This window comes from Oreochromis aureus, linkage group 6, assembly GCF_013358895.1.
Source record: "Oreochromis aureus strain Israel breed Guangdong linkage group 6, ZZ_aureus, whole genome shotgun sequence".
NCBI lineage: Eukaryota > Metazoa > Chordata > Actinopteri > Cichliformes > Cichlidae > Oreochromis > Oreochromis aureus.
In genome coordinates this window covers 19,171,814-19,191,549 of record NC_052947.1, presented here as the reverse complement: position 1 = coordinate 19,191,549, position 19,736 = coordinate 19,171,814, and the positions used below count along the sequence as shown (strand labels likewise).

Genomic DNA, 19,736 nt, shown 5'->3' with positions numbered 1-19,736 from the left:
ACCGTGGTGTCGTCCACTGATTTCTGAATTCAGTGAAACCTCTGCATGAGTGTTTCCATCTACGCTGTCTTGGTTGCATAAAAATGAATTTTTATTTAATATGACCCAAATTTCTTTGGATCTTGGCTGCCTTTTGTTCTTTTCTCTGTCAAGATGATCTAACGCAGCTCTGAGGAAGCCAATCCATGATTGATAGAGTTCCATTTTTTTGTGTGTGTGTGTGTGTGTGTTTTGTTTTGTTTTTTTCTATCCACATGTGCTTTTACTGCATTGACAGTGTGTTCGGGATCATTGTCTTGCTGAAAAATTAAGGCTTTACCAATAGAGGCTATTGCATGATTGAGAATGTGCCTTTCAAGTTTCATTTTAAAACACCATTCAAATTGTTCATTCTACCATTCTACCATGCCTGTTTACCTGCGGTTTCAGTCGATTTCAGAGTCTGTAGCAAATGAGCTGTTGCCACCCCAGACGCTGTGGTGAGAAACACGGCAGGAAAGGAGAACTGAGAACACAGCCTCATCAGAAGCTTCTAAATAGCGCTGCCTTCTAGCAACAAATATTACATCTATCTAGACAAACCTTAGCTGTTTTGCATAGCAAAGCTAGTTAAATGCATAGTTAGCCCTCCTGTCATCCTGGAGAGAACTAAAAAAAGTTTACCACGGTTTCCTTGGTTCTCTTGCTATTGTAGTTAATTGTACTAGATGTGCTGGAGTATGTTCTGTACTGCTGAAGCAATCTTCTGTCTCGAAAATTTAATAAGAGTTCTATTGTGTGCAAGGTAGCAGAGGGCTTGTACAGAATAAGTCACTCGATTACAACAATTTGAACTACAGAACCTGAAGGCTGTAGGGTTTCTATATTAACTTGTATTTGTATATTTGTGCGTGTGTGTGTGTGTGTTTGCATGTGTGTGTGTTCTTCCCTAAGGAAAATGGCATCGAGGCAGTCTTCACTCCTCATCCTTGCCCTTCCTGGACCCTCCCATGGGAAAGCTTACCAGGAGCGATCAACCCTACTGAAGGTAAACTCTAATCTTGCCTCGAGGCTGTGTTCTTTGCTGGCTCCATTTTATTTTTGCCCTCCTGCCCTTGCACTTTTATCATTGCCCCTTTGGTTTGTTTTAGTTTTATTTTCTTGTATTTATTTGATGTCTTCATCTCTCGTTGTCCTCCTTTCACTATTTTTACTTCCCTCATGTTGAGTAAGCCTGTATGCCTCTGCAACACTCCACAGCCTCTCTTTCTTCCACCTGTTTTCTGGGTTGACTTCAAAAAACACAAATATTACTATATATGGAGCGAGGAACATGAATAAATATTTGCATTATACCTTTCGGTACTACTGTGGCTGTTGGTGATTTATAGCTGCACCTTATGCTAACACATTTTATGTTAATCTGCAGGTGGATGCGGTTCCCCTTGAGGGTCCCCTAATGAATTTTAATCTACATGTGCTATCCTCCTGATGTTGTAGGGTGAAAGTGTGAAATAGGTCTGTGGTAGAACAAGAGTCAAAACAATAAAAACACCTAAAAAGGTTCAAAGACAACTTGTACAGCGTCCCACTTGTCTTAGTGGATACTTCTTGCTGTGAGAGTAGTTTCTGATAGACAATGGGGGAGGTTTGTTGATTGCTGCCCCAGGTGGCACTGGAGCAACAGAGAGAGGGAAAAATCTGTTTCTTTGCCTCTTTTCCTGCATTTTCTCTTTTTAGTGAGATGTCTTTGTTGTTAGTGACGCTAAATGATGCACATGCATCACTCCCAACATACAAGTGTTATTCCATCCATCCATCCATCCATCCATCCATCCATCCGTACATTAATTTTAATCCATCCATCCATAGAGAGATAGACAACCATTCACACTCACATTCCCATCTATGGCCATTTTTGGAATAGACGTGCATGTTTATAGACTGTGGGAGAAAGCTGGAGCCCGGAGAGACTACCCCCACAGACACAGGGAGAACATGTAAACTCCACAGTCTGGGTTTGGTGGGACCTTCTTGCTGTGAGGTGAGGGTACTTGCTGCCACACGGTCACGTTGCCCCTTCAGTGTTATTGTTACAAGAAATTGGGGAAGGTAGATGAAGGCACATGCTTCATGCATGTAACTGTTTAAATATTTCAATTTTCTTTAATATTGTGTAGTGCATTAGTTTCTTTCTTCCTTTCATTTTTGCTTATTTGGGAAATTGTTGCAAGCAGGAGTTCATTCTCAGTGCCTATTTCCTCCATCAAAGAAAATGAGAAAAGGAAACCAGAAAGATATTTCATTAAAAAAAACACCTTAATTTAAGATCCCTGCTTCTTTTCAGCTTTTGTTTTGCGTAGGTCAAGTTTCCACTTCATTACCATGATATTAAGCTTTTTTTTCACTCCATGCAACTTGAATAGTAAATTCATTTTATCCATGGCACCTTTAAAACAGGTTTACAGAATGATACATTACCATACAATACAACAAAGAACCTGCAGAGAATGAGCAAACACGCTAAATAAACAGATAAACGAGCTGTTGAGTGATTTTGTTTATTTTGCGTACTGAAGCCTTTGCTCTGTGATCCATCTTTTAACTTGCACTACTTTGAAGCTAATTTTCCCCGACTTAATTTCCCAGCGTGTTTATTCCTACTTTTACTGATTCAACAGAAACTTTGACAACAAACGGTGTTTTGATTTGCTCATTGTTATTTTCTGTTTGTTTGAATATTCCAGGCAGTCAATATGACACTCATCTAAATTGATGTGTTGCCCAAATAAGGGCCTGTTAACACATTGACATACTTCTATTATCTGTCATCATTTTGAGATAAAAAAAAATATATGAAAAATGTGTTTTAATATTTAGGCTTTACTTTCATTTTGTTTTCATTTGAAGCTGTATACAGATGTGCAGTGTAGGATTTATAGAAACATAAAGGTTAAAAATGAGCAAAATAAAAACGTTATGTTTTTAAATATTTAGTGTAGATCATTTGCAATCAACAGGTCTGTGGGTGGGTTTCTAATGAGGAAGCACCCAATCGGGACCTATACAGATATTCACCATTCTGGCAGCTGGGCAGTAGCAGATTTCAATAACTGTAGTATTTTTTTTTTCATTTATTTTTCTCATTATGCCAGCGAAATAAATACTTAATTATGAATATGTAACTTTTAAAGTCTCTCAAGTCCTCATCACATACTTTAAATCTTGTAAAATTGAAGTAAAGTCATGATGCTAATTACTGTTTATAGACACTTACTTGCTTGGCTTAGTTGGTTTGAGGCTCTTGCCATTAAAACAACAAGCATTAAAACCAATGCTACTAACAACCTGATTTAAGATCACTGAGTTCCTGATGCAGGCTATCTGTTGTTTTAGAATCCAAGAAAACGTATGTCCCCCTCCTTAATGCGATTTACATGATTGATGTTTAGTTACCACATTTAGACACCACACTACTTTTGCTTTCATGTAGGTGTAGACCCGAGTGTCGTCTATTGATCTGTTGCTGTTTGGTAGTATCAAGATAAGGTTGGAAGAGTAGTGGAGAGGAGGATAGACCAGACTTAGGAAATATCTGGCTTCTGTTAGCGGGTCAGCTTTTTGTATTTGGCGCTCTCATTGTATGGGACTTCATTTACTTTGGTCCTTTTGTATCAAGTTTGATGATTGATTTAAGACTGAAGTGCACAGATAGTCTGTCATCTTCTTCACATACTTGGAAAAAATTTAAATACAGTTTTTCTCATATTTGTTAAGTTTGATGACTGGTTCTGGATAGAAAGTCAGAAATGTTTTTAGAAGTTTCATGACAAATAATTGAAAATGTGTTGAGATATTTATTTAAAGAAAACTAGGTCGAGGTATAGGAAAGTCAAGGCATCTCCTAAATTAGAAGAGTTCATTGTATGTTAAATAAGTCTTCACAAAATTTCTTTTCATGGCACAGATTCACCAAAAAAACATTATAGGGATCTCACCATCACTAAAGTCATCCTGGAAACTTGGATATCTTGTCTGTATGTTTGTTCAGCTCCATTGTCCTAAAATTGGGGGATTGTATATAAAGACGATCCACACTGAACTCATTTTTGGCAGTTTGACTCCAGTAAAGTTAAAATCCAGAACGACGTCTTAAAGTTGCCAAAATGATAGGACTCTGGGGGTGGAGCAGAGTTAGCAGATGGCTGATTGTAACTCTGGACAATGTTTTCAGAACATCGTGGATTAGGTGGAGATGCAGAAGAGGAAAGATGGACTTGGAAGGCAGACTGACATAATAGGGTTGAGTTTTAAAGAGGGGATATGAGACCGATTGACTCGGTGAAGACGGCCAAGAAGATGATTGCATCAGAGGAGTAATGACAAAGCTGAGAGTGAGGAGAGTTTGGCAGCGTGGGAAAGCAAAAAACAACAAAAAGAATAGAGCAGCAGGAACGGTCCCAACACTCAGAAGTGCAGGCACAAAACGCAGGAAACCTTTTTGAACCCACACGAAACGTCATTAGAAGACTATGGAAGCACTTTAACTGCATAGTCAATGTTTCAATGTTGGTCTGTTGTGCTGAATTAGAGCCAAAAAAACTTTTCACTGCACTGTCCTAGTTATATTGGGTCTGATTGATTTTTAGCTGATTAATGTAGTTCCACAGTGAGACTTTGTCATGTATTTCTAGCCTAAACCTCAGTGACATCTAAAATGCTCTTCCCTAAAACTCCACTGATAGCTAAACTGAAGTACTCTAGGTGATGTAGGCGGGGTGTCTATACCAAGAGTGAAAATCATGTAGAGATACTAAATTTCAGCTGTTCCACTTTTGTCAGCACTCTGCATGATAAACGGTGCTCTTGATGTCTGCTCCTGCAGAATTAGGCTCGTATGCAGGTAGCCCCTGTGATTCTGTACTGTGTAATTAAAGAGGAGCAGAGACGAAAGGCAGACAATTTGTACAGAACTCCAGCGCGTGGGCCTCCCCATCTATCTATTCCTTTTGTGCACACAAATGGCTCCACACATGTACACACGTACAGTACTATAGGGAAAATTTCAGTGTTTTCCCCTTACGTGTGCATAAATATTTCCATGTGTGCAAAACTAATATATAACACCCACTAGCTTTTGAAACATGAAATTTTGAAATGGGGTTATTTCTGCTCTGTACTCTAGAGCAATGGATTTGAAATTAATAAATGAGAGTTTGCCTTCATCCATTTTTTTTTCTGTTTTTATCCATTGCCAAGGTGGCAATTTAGGTCTTACAGTATACATGGAAAAACCTCAGAGCGTCCGACTGCTGAAAAAGAAACAATTGTCAAACAATAATCATGCTAGCACATCTCCATAAACGATGTTTTGCTTTATATACTGGCCTATTTGCATTCATTGATTAAAAAATTGTACACACAGGCTCCCAGGTATGCATAATATGTAGAACAACAAAGTGAGCTTTGTAATGTGAAGTTTTTGTCCTGCTTGTATGGAGTTCACTGATTCACTAAATTTAGTCAGGGTTTGTCTGCAAACAGATAAACAGCAATGTGAATAGAGGGGCCATTGTATTAGAACAGCCAGTGGCTTGTCTCCAGCACTTCACTTAATAGATGGAGGAGAGGAGGTGCAAATAAAGCATGGTAGAATGATGGAGTGGGTGACAGTGGGAGATTGAGATAGGGGGTGAGACAGCATGAGGGGAGACAAGGGTTATCAGTAGAAAACAAGGCAGGAACGAGGGGGTGAACAAGACAACGAGGCATAAAAGGCGAGAGCTGGTGAAGAACTGCAAAGTTGTCATGCTTGAGACATGGCGCTATTAGATCCTTCAGGGTTGTTTTGGTACACGCAGATGAGACGAGTTCCTTTGTTTTTTGTCTTAGGTTACAATAGCATGGCAGAAGTTGAACTGCTTGAGTGAAAGCTGGCTCCATTTGTCTCCGGCTCCCTGCTTCTACTGCAAGAGAGATGTGATTGAGATTCCACAAACTCCACAGCTGACTGTGTATATTTCTTTAAAAGTACACATAGATTAATAGAAAAAATGAGGCAGAGATTTTTTTTACTGGAATTAGGAACTTGGTTATGTGGGTAATTTAACTGGATGCAGGTCATGTAGAATATTTTGTTTTGTACATTAATAACTTAGCTTGTGTGTATTTAAAGGTGCTGTTTCAGATATTTTGAACCACTGAGTGCTGCACTAGAACACAATAATCTTACATATAAACAAACGTGCCTCGTGACCTTTCTCCATTGGTATTTTTATATCATATAATCAGAAGGGCTGTGTATGCAATAGCTAAAATAAATTTTAAAAAGTAAGAAGAAAAATCCAGTCATTGTGGTACAGTAGCACTTTTTCCTGGGTTCTCTTATTTTACCCGAGGTTTTAATCTAAAATTTTCTTTTTTTTAATATAAATACTCCATTATCACCTAGTTGCTCATTTTTGACTAGTTGCTCTTTGCTGCTGCATCAGAGACTGATGCAAAACAGTAAAGCTGAGGTTGTTAAACCAAATCGGTGAGCTAAAAATGCTAAGTGGTCATTAAAACTCGAAGGCAAGCTGCAGGCTTTGTATTAATTCTCTGTAGGTTCATGATTATCAATGACCTCTGTCATGTACAAGCCACATGATTCGTTTTTTGATGTAAAAGTTTTGATTTGCTTCTATATCTGCCCATTAGTTTAGATATACTGGGAAAAAAAAATGTTTTGTTAATGTGGTGAACTTGTGATACTTCTGAGCCCGCGGGGCTCTGATGCAGTGTTGTCAGGGCCGATCTGTAATGGCTATTCAGTATTATAATATCCATGCAGTGTTAAGTAGTTTCACAATATTCTGAGGCAACATTAAACACATTAAACGATTTGAAATGGTGTTTGCAGCTGAGCTGGAACTTCCTATTCCCATAACTGACATCTTCCTGCATCATCCTCTTCTTTTTAATTTAAATCCCACTGGAAATATTAGCTTCATCAAAAGTTGTGACCCATGCACAATTTTCACTGCTTTGCTTGCTTTCTCCACACTGAGCTGTTAAACATCTGTCATGTTTAGCTTCCAGGTACGATTCAGATGTTTAACATATGTGTTTGTGAGCAGGAAGACTTGCCTGTAAGATGATGTGAGATGGAATATCAATCCAAATTACAAGTTTCATTTATTTTATTATGTGGGTGGATTTATTTCTTTTTGTTTCCTGCTCTGCTTTTCCAGTGACTTGGATTAAGGTTGTAATATGTGCACATACCAGATTTGTTCCACTGTTAAATCAGTTTGGCTGCCTTTCATGGGCGTCGTTTTCCCTCAGGCATATCATTTTACTATTAATGAACTTACTAGAAGATAATTAGCTGTATTTGATTGAAGCCTAGATTCATGAACTTGACTTTTTCTCATTTAAAAAAAAACAAGATATTGGCTGGATACCTTTAGGGGATAATACTAATTCTTTGAGCAGAACTTCACTCTGTTGGATTATCATTAACTATAAAAAAATAAATACTGTATGACAATGATTTCATCTTCCAAATGAAATCTTGCATTTCTGTGAAAGTTCAGTTTTTCTTCCTTTAGGTTACTGCTTGTATCCAGTGTAAGTTATTTAAAATAATTATCATTGTCAATATGTGCTGGTTCCATGCAAACCAGGTTACTCATTCTGGCCAAGATGAGTGGTTAAAATTGGCCAGAATTTTGCCAGAAGCTCGTTGATGGCTAGTAAGTTAGTGGGGATGCATGAATATGTTTGAGCCTTTATGCATAAGTTTGACGCTACAAGCAGAATTTCAGTCTGACCCCTCTTAAAATTAGAGAAAATATTTTTTTGAACAGTTGAACAGTTGAAAAAACTTGTTCAAAGCTCAAACTCAAACTTCCACTTTTAGTCACTTATTTTGCTGTCTAGCCATCGGGCTGAATGATGCTCTGCTGAGAGATTTACATCAGGTTCAGCCACAAATGTGTTTAACCGTTGATTTGTGCATTAACATATCAGCTTATTCTGAAGATCATATTGTTGACTCTCTGCCTGTGTTTAGTTTGTTTTTTCTGGAAGCCGTTAGTGTTTGGTTTGAGTTCAGTAATAATGACGAGGGAAAGTTAAGGAATGGGGCTAAGGTTGTTTTTTTCCAAAAAAGTCTGCCTGGCTGTCAGATACTTGTCAAAAGGTGCTTAGCATCCTTAGGCTTTTGACAGACAAATGTCAAGGGTAATCTATTTGGAAGTTTAGTGAGTTGATGTATCCTTCAGACACTTGCCATGTATCCACATTTCTCTTTTAACTAACCCTGGATACCAGACTAATTAAAATCTCCATCCAGTTTCCCAGCACTAAATGTAACTTACTGATCTTGACACCATTCAGAACTTCAACTCTCCAAATGCTTGTAATAAATGAAATATTCCTCCCGAATCCAAAGTGTTTAATCTAAGAATCTCAAAGTTATTAAGAAAGATTAATAGGAACTGCAACATTTCTTTAAGTGCAAATGTGCCAGACGAACCTTGAACGAACCCATCTCTTTAACATGCATATTTGAAACAGGCGGATAACTGATGCTACAATCATACTAAGGAAAACAGTGGTTGGAGACCACTGTATCAACAAGGGTTAAGCACGTAACACCCTCAACCTGTGGCAACCAGTTGATCGCTGCAACTGCTTGCTCATCCTAGTCATAAGGTTGCTGTCCTGTTTTTACTTTCGTTTGACTGAGCCATAAGAAACAGGTGCCACACTGGTGCTTTAAGCTAAATGCACGCATGCCCATGCGCTCGCAATGATAATGCTAACATCCCGATGTTTACCCAGTTCACCTTCTTAGTTTAGCGTGCTAAGATTTGCCAATTGCCACAAAAGACAAAACACAACAAAAATTGACACTGCGATACCATTACTGTGTAAAACTGAAACTTTGAGCATACCCATTCGGTCCTTGGGGTCGTGGTGTTTTTAAACGTGCACGAAGAGTGAGGGCTCATACGGTGTTGATATTCTAGTGCTTACCAGTCGTAAGTTATGCCCACCCTAAAGCGTCCCCTGCTTTATCGTGTATCCATTCATCTTGTCCAGTTTATGGTTGCAGGCAGGCAGAAGCCTATCCCAGCTCTTCTAGGACAAGAAGCGGGATTATTCGAGATGTTACTAAATGTTATAGGAAATGAACATATTTTAGTTTTTAAGATCAAGTAACTTTATGAGTAGTGTGGTCACTTTTCCATAGACTTCTCTCAGACTCTTTTTTTTCTTTTTCAAACCACCGGAGTCACCACTGCTTGGTGTTAGAGGCCAAGTTTAAAACAGTTTCTCACTAGTGTCACCTTTCAGACTTAGAATTCAGTTCAGTTCAATTCAATTTTATTTATAAAGCACCAAATCACAACAACAGTCACCTCAAGGCACTTTATATTGTAAGGTAGATCCTACAATGATACATACAGAGAAAAACCCAACAATAATATGACCCCTATGTAGTTAAAATGAGAGATTGTAGTTTCTTTGTAGAGAATATTTTGATACAACCATATATACGTATGCATGTGTTTTAAAATGATCTTATTATTTTAAGTGAGGATATATATTTGAACTGTACGCCTACATTTGGTTAACATGCATCCCCGTGGGCTTACAACTCCAAACAGCAGGCTGTGACTCCCAAATCACTCCTCTCATTCTCAATTAATTGAACTCATTAGAGCCTTTAAATTGCAGATTTAAAGATACGCCATAAACATGGGAGCCAGCACAACAGGCAGCTAGCTTTTTTTATTCCTAATTAGAGGGATAATTGGCACTTTATTTCTACAATTCAGGTTCAAACACATCTAGACTCCCTGGAGGGTTACTACAGAGTTTCACTATTTGCAGTGATGTTTGAATTGTGCCCATTTAAATGCAGAGCCACTGACTGCCTCCACGATGAGCTCCTTGCAAATGTCATATCATGAATATTCATTTGTCTCCCCGGTTTTGTTTTGTTCAATAATCTCTGGTGAGGGATTGCAGTGTGGGTATGGAGCAGGAAGACAATTTGCCTTACCCTCAGCTAGTTTTCAATGAGTTTTGGATTACATGTTTCTAACACAGTTTCCCTACACTTGTAATTAATTAGTGATTAGTGTGTTCAGCCTGTGCAATCTTGTCTCTGCAGGCCATTCCTTTGGAGCAAAGTTTGGACTATTGTATGTGGGAAAAACTATTTTTTCCTTCAGTTATCACTATATTTTTCCATTGTCGACATTATAGTGTAATTAAATGATTAAATCAATTTTTATGAAGTCTAAAATATTTGGACTTTTTACTTTGTGTTTTTCTCCAATATTCAGAAGTCATATTTGTTATCATACAAAATAATCAGAAGCCATATATTCAATTTATTTATTAAGTAATTCAATTCTTTTATTCTTAATATTCTTTTCTAGAGACTGCAGTCATGTTCATCCACTCTTATGTGGGTTTTTTTTTTTTTAATCATTTTTGTTAACAGTTTGGGAATGGTTTGACTAGAAATTCACCCCTTTTTGGTTTTTATTTTAAATTTTAACAGTAGATCTATTTTTTTATTTTTTATTTTTTTTACCCCTATGGTTGGACATTCCTGTCAGTCTCCCCCTCTACTCTTCCTCCACTTGCAAACAAGACTCCAAACTACTGGAACTCCTCTGTGACCGCAGCTTGTCTCCAGCCCTATTTGACAATCCATCCTTTTCAAGATGACCACCATCACTGTAGATTTGGAGGTGCTAGTTTTTATTCTAGCTGTTGATTGCAAGACCGACCATGTTCAAGCTGGTTAAGACATAACCAAGAAAAAAAAAGCCAATAAAGCCAAAAACAAAAACCAGAATAGTCTGTAACAATAATCCATAGTAATCTTGAAGAACTCCTCACAGGACACCATGAAATTATACAGTCATATGAATTCTCTAAATCCATAAAACTCATATAGACTATATCTATATCTATATGTAGCTAGAGTAAGATAGACAAGATGTAGATAAGGTGAAGAGCTCGTCCAGTGTACACAAAGACAAAGTCAAAACTGTGACATATCAGTTTGGAAGTTTTTACCATTGGTGTTGGTCCACAGCCACGTTCAGGTCGCTCCAGATATACTAATCTGGATTTAGGTCCACAGGTTTCTTGAAGCAGCTGTTTCTTTTGTGACTTTTGAGATCCTTTGTACTTTAGAAAAGGTTTTGTCAAAGGATTGCTCGAGATTTTTCTGCATCCATCTTTCCTTTTGTTCTTGTAAGGCTCCCAGACACTGTCAAAGAAAAACATTCCCACAGCATGATGTGACAGCCATTTATTTTAAACTGTAGCATTGCTCTGAGAAAAAGATTTAGTTTCTCGTAGTCTGAAAGCTATTTTTTGGCAACCTCCCAGTGGACTGTCATGATCTTTTGGGAGAAATGGCTTCCGTTTGGCCAATCGACCATCTGGTTACCTGCGTGACCAAAGTCTTTCGTCCCAGATTAGTCAGTTTGGCAGGTGTTGCAGATCTAGGAGAGGTTTTTCTCTTGAAGAATAATGGAGGTCAACATGTTCTTGTGCACGTTCAGTTCAGTAAAAATGTTCTTTTCTTCTTCATGGGATGTTTTCAGTCTTTTTTGTTTTTAACAAATTAGCAAAACACTCCTTACAGTCTTTATTTGATTTGCCATGATTAAGTGTTGTGTATTGATTAATAAGGGATGAGAAAGAATTGATTCCACATTAAAACAGTGAATCATAACAAAATGAGCAAAGCTTAAACACTTTCCCACCCTATGAGGATGTTTTGATGGGTTTCTATGACTCAAAATGTACGTCCACAACAAACATTTCACATATTATTATAAAATGTTGCATTCCACTGTGTTAATTTATAATTACAAGTGGAAATGAAGAGATGCTAATCCGGTTACCCATGTTGTGGATTATGTGTAGAAAGCAGAGCCTCCAGCTAAAGATGAATGAATGCCAGATAATTAATTGATTACTAATATTTTCCATAGCAGTCTTGAACTAATTGAGTAACTTAAATTAGCAGTGGAGAGCTGAAATCTGCAGCTTGATACTTCATTCTTAAATATGGCATGCATCTGTCTTGTTGATTTACTATGTGAGCTGGCATATTTTGCAGTACTATGCACGCTCTCTCCTTCTGTCCGTTTTTCTTTTTGCGTGTTTCTCCCTTTTCTCCTACCTTCCTTTTGTTTCTGTCCAGAGCCTCTATAATTTCAGGTCATAAGCATTGCTTTGACACAAAGGACATGTTTTCAACTTTATTTTCACAAACTCCTGACAGCAAAATTAAAGCATTTTGCTGTTCCCATCATTATGTGTCACCTCACTGGAATTTCTGTCTTTGTAAGCATGGGCTCAAAGAAAAGCTCAAACCTTTTTATTCAGTTCTGTATCGATTGAACTATAATAGATAATGTGTCATATTTGGTTTTAGTGAGCACCATAAAATGTGCTCTTTATATAGGAGGGACCTCCCCCATTGCCCACATCTAATTTGGCTCAAAGCAAGGTTGTGTATAGACTTTGGCATGCATGTCTCAGTTGCTTTTGTTCAACACCTTGTTGTTAGTTGTGTTTTCCCTTGTGTATTTTAGACCCTCATGGTGTAGGATTACACTGATAAAGGCGAGAATTGTCTTTTATGCACGTGTTTTGTCTGTTTCTGTGTCTGCAGATCTTTTTACAATAAACATATATCACCTAGGCTGCAGGAGCCACCTACCTTGATATTTTAATAACTGTAGATTCTTTTATCTATACTAATGTGTATCAGGCTATTTTTGGATTGGAATTTGTGAGTAGAGGTGAGACACTGAGTTTAACATCAGTGTTCGCACGATTTGTGTCTTTAGTATGCAGACAGCTCCGTAAGACAGAATAATGACTCGTAAATCCTCCTCTAATTATCCAAAGGGCACGTGTGGTGTTTGTGGCCAGTCTGTAATCCCTTGATTCTTGTCCCACATTCCTAAATAGGAATGTCTGTGTAGCGCCAACACATTTGTGGATATAACGAGGACACAGATAAATATTGAGACAAAGTGTCTGCTTTCTATCACTTAATTAAAATGTGAGCTAGAGAGCCAAAGAATGCTAAAAGTGCAATGATTTTTATTCCATCAAAACAGAGTATTTGTTGTTAAAATCTTGCTTTTAAGCTCCAGGAGTGTGTTTCTGCAGTGGCAATAATAAGGTTACATAGTCAAAAAGGAGAATCCCTGTATTTCTCTGTTCAGAGGGGCCCTGGCTTTGACAACCCAATATTTCTGTAAGGACACAGGGAGCAGAAGGGACACCAGTTGGCTGGTGTCCAACTAGCCTTTATTTATACTTGAGTTAGCACTGCAAAACTAGGGCTAAAAGCCATTCTGGCTGGAAGATTTTACAAAGGTTGCAGGCCAAAAGACATTGACACAGCCCCCCAACGATGCCAGCTTTATGCCATATACTCCCAGACTTTGACAGCTCTGGCAGAGTGTAGAGTGCTGAGAGTGTGCGCTGAATAAAACCAAGCTACTTAGTTTAAACGTACAACTGTGGAGGAAGATATTGAGGAGCCATAACAGAAAGAACAGGTGAAATTAAGCATTTTCTAGACTTAACATAATTGTAGCTCTTTGTAGCCTGAAGAAATGTTAAAAAAGTGTTTTTTATTTCATCTATTTTTCTCACGTCTTGAAAGTGGAGTTTTGAAGAACGCAATCATTTTAATTACATTTCATTTAAATGTGTTTCTATATTGTTTTCAATATTGTAATGATGTATAGTGTTAGATACTGTTACTGATACTAAGCTATTTTTTAAATAATCGATTCCTGCTTTCAAAGACAAAATTCCCATAATCGTTTTTTAACCATTCTGTTTACTAAAATTTTCAATTAAATACAAGCATTTGAATCGTCTTCACTTAGTTACATTGTTCTATTCTCATCTACACAGCTCTCAAACTTCTTTAATCTACAGAAGTTTATTGTAGTGCTTTCTTTCCCTGAAAAACTCATAACATGTGACCTCCTTTGGGTTCCAGTACCTCATGAAATAGGACAGATTGATTTGCTGTGGTAAAAATATATATAAAAAAACACATTTCAAGTACACAAACGGTGTGTTCCTTGTGAAGATAGTTTACCAGCGTGTCAGCCTTTGGATGGCCTCAGGTTATTTGTTTCTCTGAGCTGTGAATGTGCTGGTCCAGATTACAGCTCTGTGGTCATTGAATCTTCTGCAACAATGTGCTTGTGGCTAATACAGGATGGATCGATTACGAACGATCCGAGTTTTAAAGCAAAAGAATGTAGGAGTTTTTTTTTCCTGCCACATCCACTTTAAACAGGGCAGCGAACGGTGCCCAGGAGACCGACTGCAAGCCAACATTTAGACTGTGCAATCAATGGGAGCCGAAAGGAGAGTTATTGATCTGTGTTCTTTGATGTGCCATTATTAAAATGTCACATTGTTATAATGATGGCTAAGATATTCAATGCTATCTCGATAAGTGTTGAAATGATACAGTAGCTAAGCTTGTCATGGTGTTGCTTTTGTCTCTCTTTAACCATCCAGAAATCTTTGAGAATAAGCACTATTTATACTTTCAAAATATCAATATTCAAAACACACTTTCTTTGATGTGAATGGAAGTGATGTCAAGCCCAACGAACAATGTCAGAAGGCTGAAATTACCTACAAATCACGACAGTGTCTTATTTAGTGTCTTATTGCAGCTGGAGTGGTGTCAGAGAGGGTCAGAGTGATTGCCGACAGTTTGCCAATAAACTTTTTGTGTTTTCCTGTTTCATGAAATCAATATTTTACTATTGGATAAATGTAATTTGGTCAATTTAATCTGCCTCACTGTAGTTTCAGTTCTGCATCCCTGATGCACTTTGCCCTTTTTTGAAGTTAAAGAAAACAGAAGAAGGCTATTTTTTTTATCTGAGGCTTTGATTTTAAATTGGAATAATAATTTGTATAGATTCTAGTTTATCTCTAGTCATTAATTTTTTGTTTAATTTGGCATGGGTGATTGTCAGCAAAAGATTGCATGGTGTGTGGGCTGAACATGGTGAATTTTATATATACAAAAGCTGATTGAGCAAGTGAGTAGAACTGTAGGGATGCAAAAATTCAAAAAACACCAGGAAAATGTCATAACATTATTTAACACACAGCATTGGTTATGGAGGGTGGAAAGCAGCACTATTACAAATGCATCAGTACCATTGCAATGGTGCGGGTTACTGGGAGTCTCATGGGAGGAGAACATGTAACCTAACCCCATATGCAGCCCACTTAATTTTACAGGCACCTCATTTATAAAGCAGACTTAGGGTCAGTTTTTAATCCCAGTTATGGCATAAAAAGAACAGTATGTGTAATTAAAAAAGTCTTAGATTAATGTGGAAGTAACTGTAGCAAAGCAAAGTCTAGACACATGACTGGTGGTATGAAGTGTTTGTGCTCTGGTGCTGTGTTTGATTTGTGCCACATGTAGTTCTGTGCATTATGGCCCAACACTCCACTTGGTCTCATCTGTCTAGAAGTCTTATGGATTGTTAAAATGCAACTTTGTAAGCTTAAGCTGTGCTGCCGAGTTCATTTAGGAGAGAAGACAGTTTTTGGCTGTTACCCTTTTAACTTGTATGGAAGCAGCAAGGATTTACTTAGTTATTCACAGGACTGCAAAGAGTTCACATGCCTGATGGTCATTTTTTAAGATTGTTTACTTTTCTCCTTTGGTCCTTGAATATTCCTGAATATAACCTCACTTGTGTTGACATCATAGAACAAGACATCACAAAACAGGTGTTGCCAAGTGAGTTTGTGATTAGATAATCACAGGTGTCTGAGTTAAAATGGGTTTGATCATTGTTTTTATGCTCTGCATTTTTAATCAACCTGACATAAGCACTCCATTGGAAATCCTACATTAGATCTAAATTGTTTCTACAGAGAAAGTGATTTTTTTATTGCTTTTTTTAACCTAAGGAAAAAGGAAAACAATAGATTGGAATTGATACATTTTTGCCAATTACTAATTTTTCAGTTGTAATTTATTAATAAATGGTTCCAACATAATTTCAGACGGTAACTGGTGTATTTCAGGAAACACGTTTGTTATCTCTGGTTGAACGCTCATATTGAAGCAAGGCATTGCACACAAACTGGGAATGTGTCACGACCTGTTGGAGGGACAAAGGAGTTCCATAATTTTTCCAACCTCTCGCCTACAGCTACGCGTACAGCTAGGTCATGTTTTGACAGACATTCCAGCGCTGCTTAAGGATGCACAATGAGAAGTTTTTTCCTCGTGTTTGTTTTCATTACCTTTTGTTTTTCTTGTCACTACAGTCTTACACAGATGCACTGAAAAATCTCTGAGTGATGCCAGGATATTTTTTGTCTGACAGCTTGACAACAATTGAAGCTTTCAGTGTCGTGATCGTCAGTAAGATTTTATATCTTTACTGCTCAGCGTTTCTCCTCATAGCTTCAAACCTCAAACCTCTTGGCATGTGTCGTTGAAGCTTTCAGGATTTCCCCCATATTATTTACACAATGACTGGCAAACCTGTCCACCTCCACCTTTAACTTTATTGTCTCCCATTATAGGCTCCAGTCTCCTTGCCCTTCTAAAGGATACGTGTGAATATATGGCATGATAATTACACTGCCGGCTGAATTTGGATTTCTTGCCTGTCATTAATAACCAACATTCAACACGCTGCAAAGACATGCCAGAGCTCATTTCCTCATTCATTAGCTTGCAGATTTCCATAATGATGAACATATGGCCAAATGCACCAGTGCGTAAACTTATAAATCCCAACAATATGTTCAGCTTTTGAATTAGGGAAAAGAAGTTGACAAGCTAACAATTTTACCTGCCATATACAGAAACATTGGGTTCCTGACAGAATAAAAATAGGCTGAATGTCCCTTTAACTCCACAGAAATAAATATCAGGCATGCAAATCTAACACTGGAGAGAGAACCCGTATTTGTGCAAAGGTTTTCCACCTTCCTCACCAGTCTCCTTCTGATGTCATAATTGTAGATTGCAATGAACGGCAGCTACAAGTGCACATGTCAGCAAACTGCACGAAAAAAGAACAAGTTAACAAAGACTTCGCTTGTGTTTTAAGGGGGACCTGCTTGGTGCCTCAGCGTTGTTAAGACATTACAACATGATGAAATATTTCCCTTTTAAAGGGAGGGTGTTTGCTGACAGGCAAATGGCAAATGTATAATTAGCTTTGTGAAATTAGAGTTTTAATTAGCTAAGTGACAAATGCCTTATATGAACAAAATATTTGGTGTATTTTCATTAGTTGCAGTGGAATGGCCATTTAAAGTAGACATTGAATTTTAATTACTATGATCGTAAAGTCATCACTGATGTGGTTTTGAAAAAAGTACATACAGGACATGTTTTTCTTACCCCATGTGCTTTTATGCCTTTCATACCCTGGCAGGCATTTGTCAGAGTCTTTCTAATCCATTTTTACTTTAGTGACTGAGCTCCAGGCGGTTCATTTATTAAGTGGTCAGAAGCACTCTTTATTTGGGTCTATGTGTGCAAGTCACACTCTTCTAGTCCCATATAGTGCATACAATATAGCTTGTTTTCTGTCACCCAGCAGTGCAACAGGAGCTGTGGTTACATCAGCCAGTCTTTCACTGGTAGAAGGCACACAGACCTTTTTATTGTTATTATTATTTATAGAGCATTTTTGGCCTAGACAGTGAAAGAATTGAATATTTTATTCAGCAGTTATGACAGGCTGAGTTGCAGGACTTGGTGTTTACAGGTTAAGGTTTTATATTAGTTTTTTTTTTTTTTTTAATGATCTTCGGTTTTGGCACTTCCAACTCCCACAAGATCCGTTCACTTGTTTTTATGACACACACACACATTGTTGTGAGCAGCTGCCAAGGCAAGAAAACATTGCTCTTGTTTCTTTGCACAACTTCTGCAATCAAACTGATCAAGTGACACACTGCCGTATTCATGGCTACTTAAGCCGGATCCAGGCGTTCACAGCGCGTTCAGAAGAACTGCTGAAGTCGGGCTGTGAAGATGATCCACCACACTGTTGCCATTTCGTTTTCCCAAACACTTGAGCACATTGGGTCTCCTTGTGCTTATATCAACAGTTATATAACTGTATCGGTACTTGGATATGACTTCATTATTCAATTTATAGTTATGCAAACATGTATTCAGTTGAATGCAACAGTTCCCTCTTCAAACTCCAACCTTTCTTATTTCAAAATCAATATGTGCATTTCTCTTTTCACCCTGGTGACCATCATAAAGTCTCTCCTTTGTTTGTCTGTACTTTTCTGTGTTTGTTTCCTTCCAGTAGGCTGTTTCGTATGAAAAATATACAAAGTATATTTTAATTGAATCCAGTATTTAAGTTTCCTTCCATAGTTACCATGTCCAAGAGTAAACCAGTGTTTTGTTAACTTTATATGTATATTGACACATAAATTACTTGTCTCAGACCATAAAACACCATTTACAGTCAATATTATAACATTTGTTCCTGTATCTTTAAAAAAAATCTTATCCTGTTATTACAAACAGCTGCCCCAAATCATATTGTCAAAGCAATATTATACATAAGCCTAAATGGAGATAATGACTCTAAAATGGCTCTGCACTTTGCAGCACCTCTGTCAGATTAAGACTATTTAAAAATGAAAAACACTGAACCCACACAGAGATTTGTATTTACATAATTTAGTATGCTTAGGTAAATATTTATATTTATTGCAACAATATCTAAATGTAGATTCACTGCCACAATATTAAAGACATACAAAATTCAGTATTCTATCCTTTATGGTTCTTTTTAGCCATATGCTTGCATGCCATGGAAAGCTGTCCATATGTGACTCGCATAATGAGTTTCTCTGGAAGTTTTAAGTGTCACTTTTCTGGCCTGATATCTTTTCACATGACATCCTGTGACTTCATATTTCGTGGTTGTAAATGGATTACTCTGTCAGGGACATTTCTGTGGAAAACACGGTTGCAGACATGCTCCACTCTTGGAAATTCATTTCCAGCAGAACAAATAGCATCATCCAGCAGATATCTCCTGTAGGTTTTGGTACACTTTTGAGGCTGAGTTACTCTGGCATGTGCACGTCACATGAACATATGGAAACTTTCTGTTTTAATTTCTGTTAGGGATTAAATGGAGCAGGATCTGTATGTAAAAGGTGGTACTTGTTGATAGCAAGCATGCATATTTCCAGGCACACACATGTGCGGTTCTAAATTAAAAATCAGACTCTGGAAAATAAAAAAGCATCTGAGAATTTTTTTTGTTTTCCAAAGAGAACATTCTCTTACATTTTTGCCACTCTGGCAGTAAATAGAGTTAGCAATTTCTCCAAACAAACATGCAATTCAAAAATGTAAAATATTGAAGTCAAACATTAAATAATCTTAACTTTGAATCTCAAACCAGCCCCTTCTTATATTTGCTTTTTAAACCAGCATGTCCTCTTAGAGATGGTAGTTGGATCCTGCAGAATACAGAGGTCCCGTGTGCCACAGAAATGTGTTTACATTCTAATCTGTGTGATGGACCTCCCTGATAAGGAAGGCAGTTCTGCAGCATCAGGGGAAAAAGCCGGTAGATCGGGGCTCACTGCCAGCAGCAGTAGTGCTAGGCACCTTTTAGCAGCAGAGGACACACACATTAATGGATCCT

The 19,736-nt window shown here is 37.7% G+C and overlaps 1 protein-coding gene across 1 annotated transcript in view; it reads left to right on the top strand.

The window, feature by feature from the left end:
- The window catches only part of gstcd (glutathione S-transferase, C-terminal domain containing), a 51,452-nt gene that overhangs the window by 6,615 nt on the left and 25,101 nt on the right, over window positions 1–19,736 (top strand). The window contains exon 5 of the mRNA XM_031752230.2: window positions 934–1,027. Coding sequence (XP_031608090.1) covers window positions 934–1,027 — 94 coding nt within the window. The remainder of the gene's footprint in view (window positions 1–933; window positions 1,028–19,736) is intronic.